Source organism: Pocillopora verrucosa, chromosome 10 (genome assembly GCF_036669915.1).
Source record: "Pocillopora verrucosa isolate sample1 chromosome 10, ASM3666991v2, whole genome shotgun sequence".
Classification (NCBI taxonomy): Eukaryota; Metazoa; Cnidaria; class Anthozoa; order Scleractinia; family Pocilloporidae; genus Pocillopora; species Pocillopora verrucosa.
Window position 1 is genome coordinate 12,599,841 of NC_089321.1, and position 13,443 is coordinate 12,613,283.

General features: G+C 36.3%; 1 protein-coding gene across 2 annotated transcripts in view; it reads right to left on the reverse strand.

Annotated features, from left to right (window-relative positions):
- Positions 1-11,068, reverse strand: part of LOC131793973 (uncharacterized) — a 43,454-nt gene extending 32,386 nt beyond the window's left edge. Inside the window, exons 1-6 of one of the 2 annotated variants that reach the window (XM_066173689.1) lie at positions 10,936-11,052; positions 8,934-8,958; positions 8,092-8,149; positions 7,672-7,695; positions 6,789-6,809; positions 2,817-2,837 (exon numbers count right to left, since the gene is read on the reverse strand). In XM_066173689.1, coding sequence (XP_066029786.1) covers positions 2,817-2,837; positions 6,789-6,809; positions 7,672-7,695; positions 8,092-8,125 — 100 coding nt within the window. In that variant the 5' untranslated portion in view covers positions 8,126-8,149; positions 8,934-8,958; positions 10,936-11,052. Of the gene's footprint in view, positions 1-2,816; positions 2,838-6,788; positions 6,810-7,671; positions 7,696-8,091; positions 8,150-8,933; positions 8,959-10,935 lie in introns of both variants that reach the window. The other variant, XM_066173688.1, reaches the window with a different exon arrangement.
- Between the last annotated feature and the right edge of the window lie 2,375 nt (positions 11,069-13,443).

Consider the following 13,443-nt stretch of genomic DNA (forward strand, 5'->3'; position numbering starts at 1 on the left):
CGAACTCCAGAAAGTTTACGTCGCTTTCTAGGGTTCACGAGACGCCACCGGTTTTATCTGGAACGCCCAACTGACTGCGCAAGTAAAGAGGGACTCGCATGTGGTGTAATTCACAGCAGAGAGGGCTTGCAACCAAGTTACATGACAAATTTCAGTTACATAGCATATAATGAAATCACGTTGTAGCTGCGACATAAAAGTGGTTTTATCACCCGAATGACCGATGCCTTTCATGTTCTTTTCTCACCCCCTAGTGGGTGGGGGATGATGCCTTGTTTCCAATGCTTTCAATCTTGGATATTCTGCACTTCTCCATTTCCTATATTCAGCAAATTGTCCACCATTTATAACTGTTCAGGCAGCTTCTAGGTGTTGTGTGTCCTTTAAAGAACTTATATCACTATGCAAGCTGCAAATGACCAGGTGCTTTGCATGAGAAAAAGCAAATCGTACTTTCTGTGCTTTTTAGTAAATTCTTACAGTGCTTTACTACCTAAGTTTATGTTCTAAATTCCATTTTATACTTATCCACTTGATAATGGCGAAAATAAGATACAACGAGACTTTTAATTCAAACTCCATCATATGTCTAGTACATGCATTCAGTGTATGATACGATCACATCACAAGAAACAGGACTTATTTCTAAACTTGCCAATTCTTAATATTCAAAAGGAAAAACAGAAGCGGGGCCCATCGACTGTTCCGCATCCAATGCACAGTTCTAGTCCAAACATATCAAATTTAAATTTTCCTCGCGGCGCTATCACTAGAGCGTTCAACCTTCAATCGAGAAGTAAAGCTTACTAGGTGCTTTAAGAGTGTAGATCAACAAAATAATCCAATGACCTTATCATTATATAACTTACTTATATTTTGACGACTGTTGCGCTTTGGAAAAGTTACGTATGAGCATATGGCAAATGAATATGACCAGTGTCAGACTTCTCGCAATTTCCTTTCAGCCGTTTATGTTTTAAAATGACAAAATTATCACTAGTCGTGTGCAAGGACATTGATCACTCTTCTGAAGACGTCTTTAGTTGGTCTTTTGGGTAGGTGAGTGAAATCGGAAGTGTTTTGCCGTTTCCTGTTGATGTAAACACCAGGGTTAAACTACAAACTCCTGCATTCAGTGTGATGCAACGTAACGAGGATCAGTTCCGGTAATTGCGCACTAAGAATAACAAAATTTGACGAAAAAATATCATTAGCTTTCATAAAAAAAAGAAAATAAAATGGCCGGAAATAACTTTCATATGAAATGAAATTTCTTCAAGAACTGCTCACCCGGAATAATGCATCTCTTAGAACTGAAAAAACTACAGGAAGCGGAAAGTATACTCATTTCCTGGATTTCAATTGAATTAGAATCTTTTTCTCATAGCACTTGGGTAAGTTCTCTTCTTGAAAGTTTCCAATTAATCTTTCAATCTACTGCTACTGCATTCGTTGATTGGCTGTTTAACTACTGCAGTAAGACCCGGCACCCGAATTTGTGAATCGCTGGGTATACTTCACCGGACTTTGACACGTTCAAGTCGAATGAGAAATCAGCAACACAGAAAATTATCGTCAATTCAATATTGGAGTAGTTACCTTTATTTTTCAAATTCCGTGGTCTTTGATTTTTAGATTTTTTCTTTCTCCGGAATTTTCCTGTTTCTGTATGCTCTGCACGTTTTGAATGTTTTACGTAAATTCATCATGCGTGAAGAAGGAGTACACATTGTCGATTACTTAAAATAATTTTCACTGGTAATTTTGTGCTAGCCTCAGACATCAAATAATTTTGGACACGTAAAACACCAGCAGTTCTTCTCGACTTCTAGTGAGAAAACAAACTTGAAACTCAAAACTGTTAAAATATCGCGTCATAAGACGTCACGTAAATCAAATTCGGAATTTTTTTGCACAGATGTTAAGTTTTTATGAAACGCCTGACCGAGGACTTCAAAGACAGAAACAAAGACAGCCATTGAACACTTTGGGGTCTAACGTACTGTTAATTTATAAAACAAAAAAACCTGCAGTTGCCGTAGAAAGCGAAGAAGAACGTGTTCTTATGGTTACTGGTTAGCCAAAACATGAGCAAGTGACTTTTTAGAATGCATCAGTAATAATGCACACTTCTGTAGACGAGAATAATAGGATAATCCTGTGGTTTTCCCATTAAATAAAACTTGTGGAGCTTATGGGCCAACGAGAGGGAAATTGTTTTTCATGTTATTCTCCGTCGGGTGCTTTAGCGAGGCAGCCACGCACTTCAAATCTTATTGAAAGCACTGTTACTTAGAGGCAATATTTATTAACTGAACTAAACGTCAAAGTAAAGAGGAGCAAATTTCTGAAAACTACTATGGTGCTTCAGTATAACAAAATAATTTCCTTTTAGTCAACTTTGTTGATAATTCGAATTGGCCACCGTAAAGAGATTCAAAGACCGACAACTCGAGCGTTAGGCCCTCCTCAGACGTTTCCGGTAAACCCTCAAACATAAGAAAAATTGCACATTTAATTAGGAAAAATCGCACATACAACCATCCATAAAAACCGCGCATACACTCGTTATTTCCACCCTGTTTTGTTGTTGTTGTCAATCTATCGCTGTCTGATAAAATTACACTAAGATGCTTAAATAAGTAACATTAAACAAAATTTGTTAAAAGACAATCAAGAAAATGAAAGTGAATATCCTACTGATCGAGTATATTTGCTCTACCTAAAGCAAACAGACATATCCACCGTGTAATGCACAGTGTGAATAGTGAAAAACTTTAAGATTAAAACTATTTAAACGGTAATAGATAACTTACCTGGAGATAAATTCAGCAACTCTGAAATGGAAAGAAAATTATAATTGTTAGACACTTGTAGTTCTCGTTCTCAAAAAACCCATCCTTATTTTGTTGAAGATAATCTTGAACAAAATAATTTCCATTGTTGGCATTGAGTTGTTTCAATTAAAATTGGAAAAAACATCCATACACACGATTTAAAACGTTTAGAGTTACCCCGGCGCGAGTTAACCCAGCTAAACGCGCCTCTTTTGCAGGCGCTGAGATATTGCACAGCGCTTAATTTCGGAATAACCGCATTTTTTCTAGTCAGGTAAAAAGCAACTCTTACATTTTTAAGTTCTTAGTACAATATACGTACGTTATACAGGAAAATATATATTGTAAATTTTCATTTACCATGGTCCTGCTGAAAACTTCCACAATCAAAAAGATGTAACAACATTCTTATGCGAAATTTCATTTCCCTTTTAAAACAGCTAGCTCTGAGGAAGAACCATGGCATGAAAGGAACCGCGATAACTCTTAATCTATGATAACTGTCAATATTTAACTTTTTACCAATTTTTACAAATTGGAAGTAACGGAAAGGTGAAGCGTATACCCGGTTACCCATAAAAGTCACTGTTTACCGCCGCAATAAACCACGTGGGAGATGTTGGGAGAACATGGGAAAAGCTGTTATGCCACATGCCGGAGACAAACGTACACAAATGGGGAGGTCATTGTACAAATAGAGCAACGTTAACTACGTTATCTTCCAAGATAAAACCATCCCTACTTTTGTTTCTCGTTTAGTGCACAGCTTGTAAGACCGTGTGATAATAAAGATTTCTATGATCCATTGCCAGGATGGTTACCTCCCTCTTTTACTCCATCAGTGAAAATAAAACAAAACTGAAAAAATAATCCATATGGAATGTGTAAAATCTCGGCTTTCGTGTGCTACCGGGAAGACTTTGTGCCGATAATGAAGATTTCTACAAGTTATTAGCACAGATAATTACTTTACCGCTTCCCAGCCTGCTATGAAAAGGAAAACAGATGAGGAATTACGATTGGGTATAAAAATATATCCGAGCAGCCGCTGATTTTATGAGAACCCTACGACACATGAGCGCTGAATCACCTATAAGCTTATTAAACGGATGTAGACCATGTTTAAAAGTTTAAACGAGGAGGAATTGATAGTCAGCAGAGTCACAAGAGTCAGTTTATCAAATCAAACTTGGTGAGCGTACATAAGCCATAATAGGGCTATGCATAAAGACTTTTACAAGACAAACAGTAACTACATTATCTTTCTAGATAAAACCGTCCCTACTTTTGTTTTTCGTTTAGTGAACAGCTTGTAAGGCTGTGAAAATTAAACAAAATTGAAAAATATCTCTAATTTCACCCTGTGAAAAAAAAGGAAAAAAACTTGGATCACAAAAAATGTGTTCTGCGCCTCGAGGCAGGACACTGAGAGGTTTGTTTCCAATTGCTAGCAGAAAACTCCGTAAACATTAAGCAACTGTGAGTCGAAAAGTGATGTACGAAGGGAAAAAATAGAATCTTCCTTGGCCAGGAGAGCAAAGGTTTGGATTGTAGCATCAAAATTTGAGAACGTTTGTTAACAAATGCACTTGGAAATTTGATACGCATATGATATTACCTTAAATTGTTTTGGAGCCTGTGTGCTAAAAGTGTTTAGCAATATGCGATTTTGGATGGTTACCATCATTCTTGAGATTTCTGTGACTTTTTAGAAGCTTTCAAACAAACTCACAAGGTGAGACCTAAAACACCTCGCGATCTTAAAGAGTCTTTTGGACTACTTTCACTCATTTCCAGCAAAAAGCGGAAAAAAGAGTCTGCGTTTCCGAAAACATACTGACTTCAATTTCGGTAACCAGTAACTCAGTGTCCTTTCAGAGGACCTTTTTGTGAAGCTCAAGCAGCAGGTTTTCATGTCAGCCAGTGTAAGATTTTGATCAGAAATAAAACGATCAGATAAACAATTCTTACAAAGGGGACTAACATTTAATGATTGTTTGCTGAAGTTTAACACCGAAAACTTCGTTTGAAGTCAGTTTTTTCTAATTGGGACTAATGGGCCAACCAGAAGGAAATCATTTTTCGCATCATCCTCCGGCGGGTACTTTATTGAGGTAACTACGTAATTTAAATCTTATTGAAAGCACTGTAATACTTAGAGGATACATTTATTAACTGAACTAAGCATTAAAGTAAAGGGGGGCAAGTTTCCAAAAATTATTGTGGTGCAGGGTCGGTAGAGGATATAAAAGAAGTATGTTTTCCTTTAAATCAACTAAGTTGATGTTTCGAATTGGCCACAGTAAAGAGTTTCAAAGGCCGATAACTCGAGCGTTAGCCCCTCCTCAGACGTTTCTGGTAAACCCTCAAAGGAAACATAATATATTTGCACATCAAATTAGGTAAAAGCCGCGCATACACCCATAAAAAAAAAAAAATCAATCAAATAAACGGCTATGGGCAGGTTAGTTTTCATGGTCGTTTTACACCTCTTATAAGCTACGCTTTACCCTTTTCACTTAATAAATATATTATTATCCAAAAAAATTGGAGTTGTTGGTATCCAATTTGGATCCATATCGATTATAAACAATGCCGGCTTTAGTTTGCTACTTGGAAGAATTTGTGTCAATGAAGATTTCTATGATTTATTAGCACAGGTAATTACCTTTCATATCATCTTAAAATCAGTTATTTTTGAAAAGAAAACAAAACGAGAAATTGCGACATGAAAGCTCTTTCAGGCCCGTGCTGAGTTTACGAGAACACTCCTAGATAAGAGAGCTAAATCATCGCTTAGAAGAGATACAGACTGGCAAGGTGTAAAGGAAAGGAACTAATAAAGCTGGTAGCCAAGTTATTGTACGAATCACACGGATGCCATGCATGCAAAGACAGAGAGGGGTATGGTGAGTCACTTTCACTGCTCACTTTTTAAAAGGCCTGGGAGACTTAAGTCACTGAGCGTATTTCAAGTCAGTAACATTTGAAGGTAAAACTACTGATCACTTGTAACTTCACGTAAACTACACTTCAAAAATTAAGTTTAAATAGTTCAAAATCAAAATAACTAACGATCAAAAAGTTTTTAGAGATCTAGTTCCTAAGTAAGCCGAAAATAAACACAAGTTTAGAAAGTCAACATAGTCACTTCTTCGATTTCAAATTCGTAAACGCATATCACAAATTGGAAAGATACTCATAAAAGGATGGAGGCTATCCATAAAAGGATAAGCACTTAAAAGAGGTGGGGGAGGGGGGGGAGGGAAAGTGGGTGGAGTAACTTGTACCATATCAATATCCCGTTTTCATAACCCTGAGGGACTTAAGTCACTGATCGCAGCATTTTATTTCCGTTACATGTAATGCACGCTACAAAAAGTTAGAATTGTCTACCAAGGGAATATTGCACATCGAACAGCTGTAAAAGACCTTTAGCTCCTAAGTAAGCTGATAAAATACGGCATTTCAACAGAATAGATGTTTTATCGTAGTGCATTCGGCTTAAAGCTTATCAGGAAAGTTTCGAATTTATCTTTCAATTTATTGCTACTCTATTCGTTTAAAAGCTGTTAAGAGGCGGAAATCCTGCACAAACAGCAAAATACTCCTAATCGTGGGAATAAAAGCGTGCGCATGTATGGCGCAAACCTCTCACGAGCCTGAGAAGTGATTTCCAATTTTCAAGACAAGAAAAAAAAAAACGTGTTCTGTTTCTTTGCTTTCTTGTTTTGTATGTTTATTTAGTTTAGTTTTGTTTTGTTTTGTTTTTTCATGTATTGCACTTCAACTAGAAAGAAGAGGATAAAGTTGTTCTACTTATAGTTCTCGTTCATAACAAACTCATCCTATAAAATCAAACAAAAGAATTTCTATTTTTGTTATTAACTTACTCCAATTTAAATGCGCCGATAATGAAGATTTCTATAATTTATAAACACAGATAATTACCTTCCAATCTCTTCAAAAAGTCTGAAAAAAAAAAAATTAAGAGTTACCATTGGGTATGAAAATACATCCGAGCCCCCGCTGATTTTGTGAGACTGATAAGCTTATAAGCGTATAAAACGTATATATTGTCACGTAAAAGCATTGAAAACGGATTTACATCATGTTTAAAAGGGAAGGAATTAATAGTCAGCAGAGTCACCAGAGTCAAGTTATTCAATCAAACTTGGTCAGCGGACATAAACCATAATAGAGCTACGCATAAAGACTTTAACAAATAGAAAAAACGGTAACTACGTTATCTTTCTGAATTAATCCATCCGTACTTTTGTTACTCGTTTAGTGCACAGCTTGTAAGGCTGTGTGCTTATGAAGATTTCTATAATCCATTGCCACAGATGGTTTACTTCCCTCTTTTTCCCCCTCAGTGAAAATAACACAAAATTGGAAAAATAATCCACACAGACTTTGTACAATCTCTGCTTCCGTGTGCTACTTGGAAGACTTTGAGCCGATAATGAAGATTTATATAATTTACTTGCAAAGATAATTACCATCACTCTCCTCCTTACGGGCTGAAATAGAGCTATGCATTAAGACTTTTACACATAGAAAAACGGTAACTACGTTATCTTTCTAGATAAATCCATGCATTCGTACTTTGTTTCTTTTTAACTGCAAAGCTTATAAGGCTGTGTGCTTGTGAGGATTTCTATGATCCATTGCCAGGATGGTTACCTTTCCTCTTTTATTCCATTAGTGAAAATAAAACAAAACTGAAAAAATAATCCGTATGGACTGTGTACAATCTCGGCTCTCGTGTGCTACCTGGAAGACTTTAAACTGATAATGAAGATTTCTATAATTAATTAACACAGATAATTACCTTCCTGCTTCTTCTTCTTACGTGCTAAAAGGAAGAAAGAAAAAGAGGAATTACCATGGAGTATAAAAATACATCCGAGCCCCCTACTGATTTTATGAGAACACTACTACACAAGAAAGCTGAATTGTCACGTATGAGTTCATTGAAAGGATGTTGACCGTATTTAAAAGGGAAGGAATTGATAGTCAGCAAAGTCACAGAGTCAAGTTATTCAATCAAATCTGGTGAGTGTACATAAACCATAATAGGGCTATGCATAAAGACTTTAACAAATATTAAAACGGTAACCACGTTATCTTTCGTGACTCGAATCAGTCTCTGAACCATAAATTTAAAAAAATTAAAAGGCCAAAAGATTAAAATTTGTAACCAGACCTTAAGCCTAAAGCTGTTACTGGCTCGAAAACCAGTGTTACTCACCTTCATCAGAATCATCAGACGTGGTCGACTCCATCTTCTCTCTGTTATAAATTTCAACCTAAAAACAAGCCAAATTTGAAAAGAAAAATGATTCTGTTAGCAATAGACAGAAAAGGAATGATTTATCCTTTTCTGAAATGGCACCGAATTATAGTTACCACATTGTTCAAATCAAAAGATTACCTCCATTCACAAAACTGTAAAACTTTTCCAACTAGATCCCAGTTTCCGTATGAATGTCTTAATTGCCCATTTTGTGTCGGTTTCGTTTGCTTGTTTGTTTTTTCTAGTTTTTATCTTAGAATGGTTAATCCAACCTAACAGTCCAGAGTCATACGAATAAATAAGAAAAATGATAGAAGCGTATGCAAATAAAAGTACAAGATATTAGATATCTATAATTATTTAGACTATACCTCCGTAGCAGGCATACAATAAACAATTACTGGATGAGGTTTTTGTGATATCCAGAATTATCAAGGTCAAGGTCGAGGATATGATTTTGAAAAAAACAAAAACAAAAAAATATGCGTTTAATCTATGCTCTCCGAGGTTAACAGGCGCTGAGATATTGTCATAATGCCTGATTTATGCTATTATTTCAGCTGATTTGTAAACTTCTTTTGGTTACGTGTAACACTGTAATTGCAAGGACATTGGAATTGTACTGTTGTGCTTCGCTACCTAAATATGTGTTCTAATTTCAATTTGTACTTATCCATTTGATAATGGCGAGAATCAGAAAATACAACCAGACTTTTAAATCAAACCCAATCATATGTCTATCTATGTATTCAGTGTATAATACGATCACATGACAGGTAACACGATTATCTACTAACCTTGCTAATTCTTGATATTCAAGTTCTAAAGCAAAAAGAAAAGCGAGGCTAATAGAATGTCACGCGTCAAATGCACAGTTCAAGTTTAAACAACGTTCATCCTTCAATCGAGAAATAAAGCTCACTTGGTTCTTCAAGAGTGTAGATCGACAAAATAGATCCATGATGCCCTTATCATGTTGACATTTTGACGACGGTTGCGTTATTGGAGAGGTTATGTGTGACCATATGGCAAACTGAAATAATCAGTGTTAGACTTCTTGTCGTTTCCTTTCAGCAGTTTATCATTTAAAATGAGTAACTTTTCATTAGTTATGGGCAAGATCATTGTTGCTATTCTTCTAAAGACATTTGTTGTAGGGTTTTTGGAAAAGTGAGTGAAATCGTAGGTGTTTTGCTGTTTGCCGTTCATGTAAACATCAGGTAAAACTATAAATTCTTACATTTGTAATGCAACGTAACAACGAGGATCGATTATCAGTTCCGGTCATTAAGCACTGAGAATAACATAATTTGACGAAAAAAAAGCGTTAGCTTAAATTAAAAAAAAAAAGACAAAGAGAGACAAAACTTTCTTACGAAAAGAACTGAATTTCTTCAAGACCTTCTTACCCGGAATAATTCATTTCTGAGAACTACAATGTTGCGATAAAAAGCGAAAGGTCATGGGAAAAACCCCTAATTACACATTGACGTATGTGATATGCATGAAATATCACGCAAAAAAACAGTTTCGAAATGAAATTTTACTCTACTTTGTAACTCTCTGAAGGTGTAACGAAGGAATAAAAAACGGGATACATGCCCTGAATCATTGAATTGTTCTTACGCCTGTGACATAACTACAAAACCTGAACACTACCAAGACCCATTTTTCCTCCCCATGACTAAATAATTCAGTATTTTTATTCCCATCACGTACATGATTGGTACTAATCCAATTCCTCCACCATGCAGCTTTCATTTCATAACAACCATCACTTTCCTCATTCTGTCTAATTTGGAACGATATAAGCACAATTGTTACTTTTCTTGTGACAGATATTCCTCAAAACTATTCCAAAGCGGAAATGCGTGTCTACGAATAAAGGAATATCCTGCTCAGAATATCCTATATTAAGAGCACATCCTTTTAGAGCAAAAGATATTATGTGCAAAGTTTTCTACGTATGACTAGACAGCAATTTCATGTTCCCTGCTTGCTTGTTAAATTTTCAATTTACGTCACAACGTCAGCGGAAAAATTCTAGGATTCTGACCACTTGAAGCGAACTAGCAAACAGATAATTCAGCAATAGTGAGGCTCCTCGCGACACACATTTAATTCTGAGGATGTTAGCTATCAAATAAATATAATGTTGCCATCTGGCTCGTTTTAAAACCTTGCCAACTAAAGCGAATAGCAATTGCGAGAAAGATTTCGTTCAGTTATTGATTGTTCCTGAAGGAGAAATTTAGGCCCTCAGCTCGGCGGGATCAAAATTAGCCACAATCCATCAAATCAGTCTGAAGTTACGAATACTGTCTTGTTTCAGTTTTAACCTGCTTTAGAGTCAAAATCAAGAAACGCTTCGGGTAACATTTCAATCAATCGAGGAACGGTGCGACAAGTCCAAACATGCAATGATCATTGAATGTCGAAACATGACGAAACATCAAATAAATATGTCGCCCGGCCACACGGTTCGTTTTTACTGCTCGCTAGGTAATCACGAGTAATATTTATATTTATTGACTTCTCCAGTTGGAAAAATTTAGGCCCATAAGCTCGGTGAATCAGAATTGGCCAAAGTCCAACAAATCTTCTAGTTTGCGGACTGTTGCTTCTGTTTTTCAAAAACTCGTTTCAGCGTAAACATTAAAAACCGCCTATGGTAATATTTTAATTTACCGCAAAATGTCCTACATCAACCATTTAGAAACTGCTTATGGTAATATTTTAATTTACTACGAAAAGTCTTACATCATTTAAAAACATTTTACCACAACTGTTTGAACATACCTTTTTGTCGCCTGTTCAATGTTTCTTATTTGGGCTACAGCCTTCAAGATGGCGGCTTCGAAGACCAAAACAAGCAAGACTATTCGCCAGGTTCCTCTCTTTCTTGGGCCGGCTTCAATCTCATGCCCATGATCATTTTAGCTCTTTGACTGCAGTATGGTCGCTAAATAATGACCTCTTGAAGAAAAAATTAATTCAATTTTTTTGATTGATTGATTGATAGGAAAACAATAGACTCCACACAGGAAGTGTGATTTACGGAAGGGATCGATGGGGCCGGAAATAGAGCATTAACAACGATAAACTGGAATTGTTTTTACTGTTGTTCGTTTTTTTTTTTTTTTTTATTGCGTGAAAGTTTTTGAAATTGTAAATGGAGATCAAAAGATTTAGGAGTTATTTTTCTCGATGAAATGTTTCAAAAATGTAATGATTAATAGTTTTTCTACTTTTCATTTTGAAGAGTTCTTGAATATGTTGTGTCTGGTCGTGATAAAGATGTTGTGGATCCCGATAAAAATCTGATATACACGCGTCGAAAGGCGAGACAAGAACAACTCGCTCAAAGTGATGCGATGCCTGAGGAAAGTACTGTTAAATTTCTATTGGTGGTACCAACTTACAGGAAACAAAATTTGGAAAATGTCCAAGTGGCTCATATGCAAGTTCGGCCAGTTACAGTTCACAGAGTCCAATTTTCAAGTTTTCTGTAATATTGACTCAGTGCCTAGAGTGGACTGTAATGATGAACAAAATTCTATTTCCGTATATCCTCCATTCCCTTTGCAACAATCTGAGCAGTATGAAAAGCCAGATGATTTAAGCAGCAACCAGGAAGCACTCCTGGATCATTTGATTGTTGATGAGGCAAAGCTTAATACCGTAGAGAAGAAAACAAGTGAACAAGCAGCCTCACAGGAATGGCAGGCTGAAAGGAAATTTCGGTATACAGCATCTAATTTCCACACAATTGTAAAAAGGCAAAGGAATCATAACACTCTAGTAAATAATCTGCTTCATCCCAAACCATTCACTGCCAAACAAACTGCACATGGGAAAACCTATGAGCCTGTAGCCTTAAGAGAATATGAAAAATATATGTTTTCAACAAAAAACCCAGTTTCAGTGTTCAAATGTGAGTCCTTTAGAAGCATGTGCCAATGAAACTTTTTATGCAGAAAATGTAAATGGAAAGCCGAGGCTAAAAAGGGGGCACCAGTACTACTTTCAGATACAGGGTCAACTAGGTATTACAGGAGCAAGTTGGTGTGACTTTGTTATCTATACTAACAAAGGCATGAGTATAGAGAGGATCACATCTGATCCTCAATTCTGGGACGTATACAATACAAGCTGAACTTACAGAGTTTCTTCATAAGAGCAAGCACATGATTGCAAAAACCAACAGATCCTGCTACACATGTACACGAAGCATATTTAACAACTCCACTCACTAATCAAAGTGCAACTTGTAATTTGTGGGGTGGCTCATTTTTTTTAAAGCTATGGTAACACAAGCATTTGAAATAAAAATATTGGTCATCACTTGCGCAAGTTAAGTCTTTCAGGTATTCATCATCAAGAAATGTTTTTGCCTTTTTCATGCTTGTTGGAACAGCATGGTTCTGTTTATTTCTGTCAAAGTTTTTTCCAGATTTAGAAATATGTAAATCCATCTCTGCCCTTGTGAATAATGGCATTCGTTGTAAACTTGTAGACCATCCGGCTGATGGAAATTTAACAGTACTTTCCTCAGGCATCGCATCACTTTAAGCGAGTTGTTCTTGTCTCGCCTTTCGACGCGTGTATATCAGATTTTTATCGGGATCCACAACATCTTTATCACGACCAGACACAACATATTCAAGAACTCTTCAAAATGAAAAGTAGAAAAACTATTAATCATTACATTTTTGAAACATTTCATCGAGAAAAATAACTCCTAAATCTTTTGATCTCCATTTACAATTTCAAAGTCTCTTTTAATTCTAAAAAGTATCACGAACGACTGACAAATACTGTACTTACCTTTTCGACAATTGTGCCTTTGTTTTTAACCCCTTTGCTGGATCGCCACGACAGTAAACAAGGCCCAACTAGCCTCGTTTTCAAGTTGATCGCTCCCAGTCTCTTTTCGTTCTGCATAGGGTCAATTACGGTTAATGTTTTCAACAATGATGTTCCAAAGCGGAGCTAAAATGGCCCGTTCATGTACTTGAAGAAATTTCCTTTCTCAAAAGCGTTCTAAGTTATGCCACGATCCTTCTAGCATATCTTTCGACAGGCTATTCTATATTTGCATCTGGAAGATCACTAAGCTAAAGCTGACTACTTCATGGTCTCACTCTGGTTTCCAGAGATCAATCGGCACAATAATGTCGTTCTGTTGTAAATATTTAAAATCTGAAATGATAAGATGCGTTGGGTCATTTACATCATGCGATCTAGCTCGTTCAAAGCGGCTTAAGACCTCTAAAGATTCCCAAAGTATATTACTGATCTCTCCTG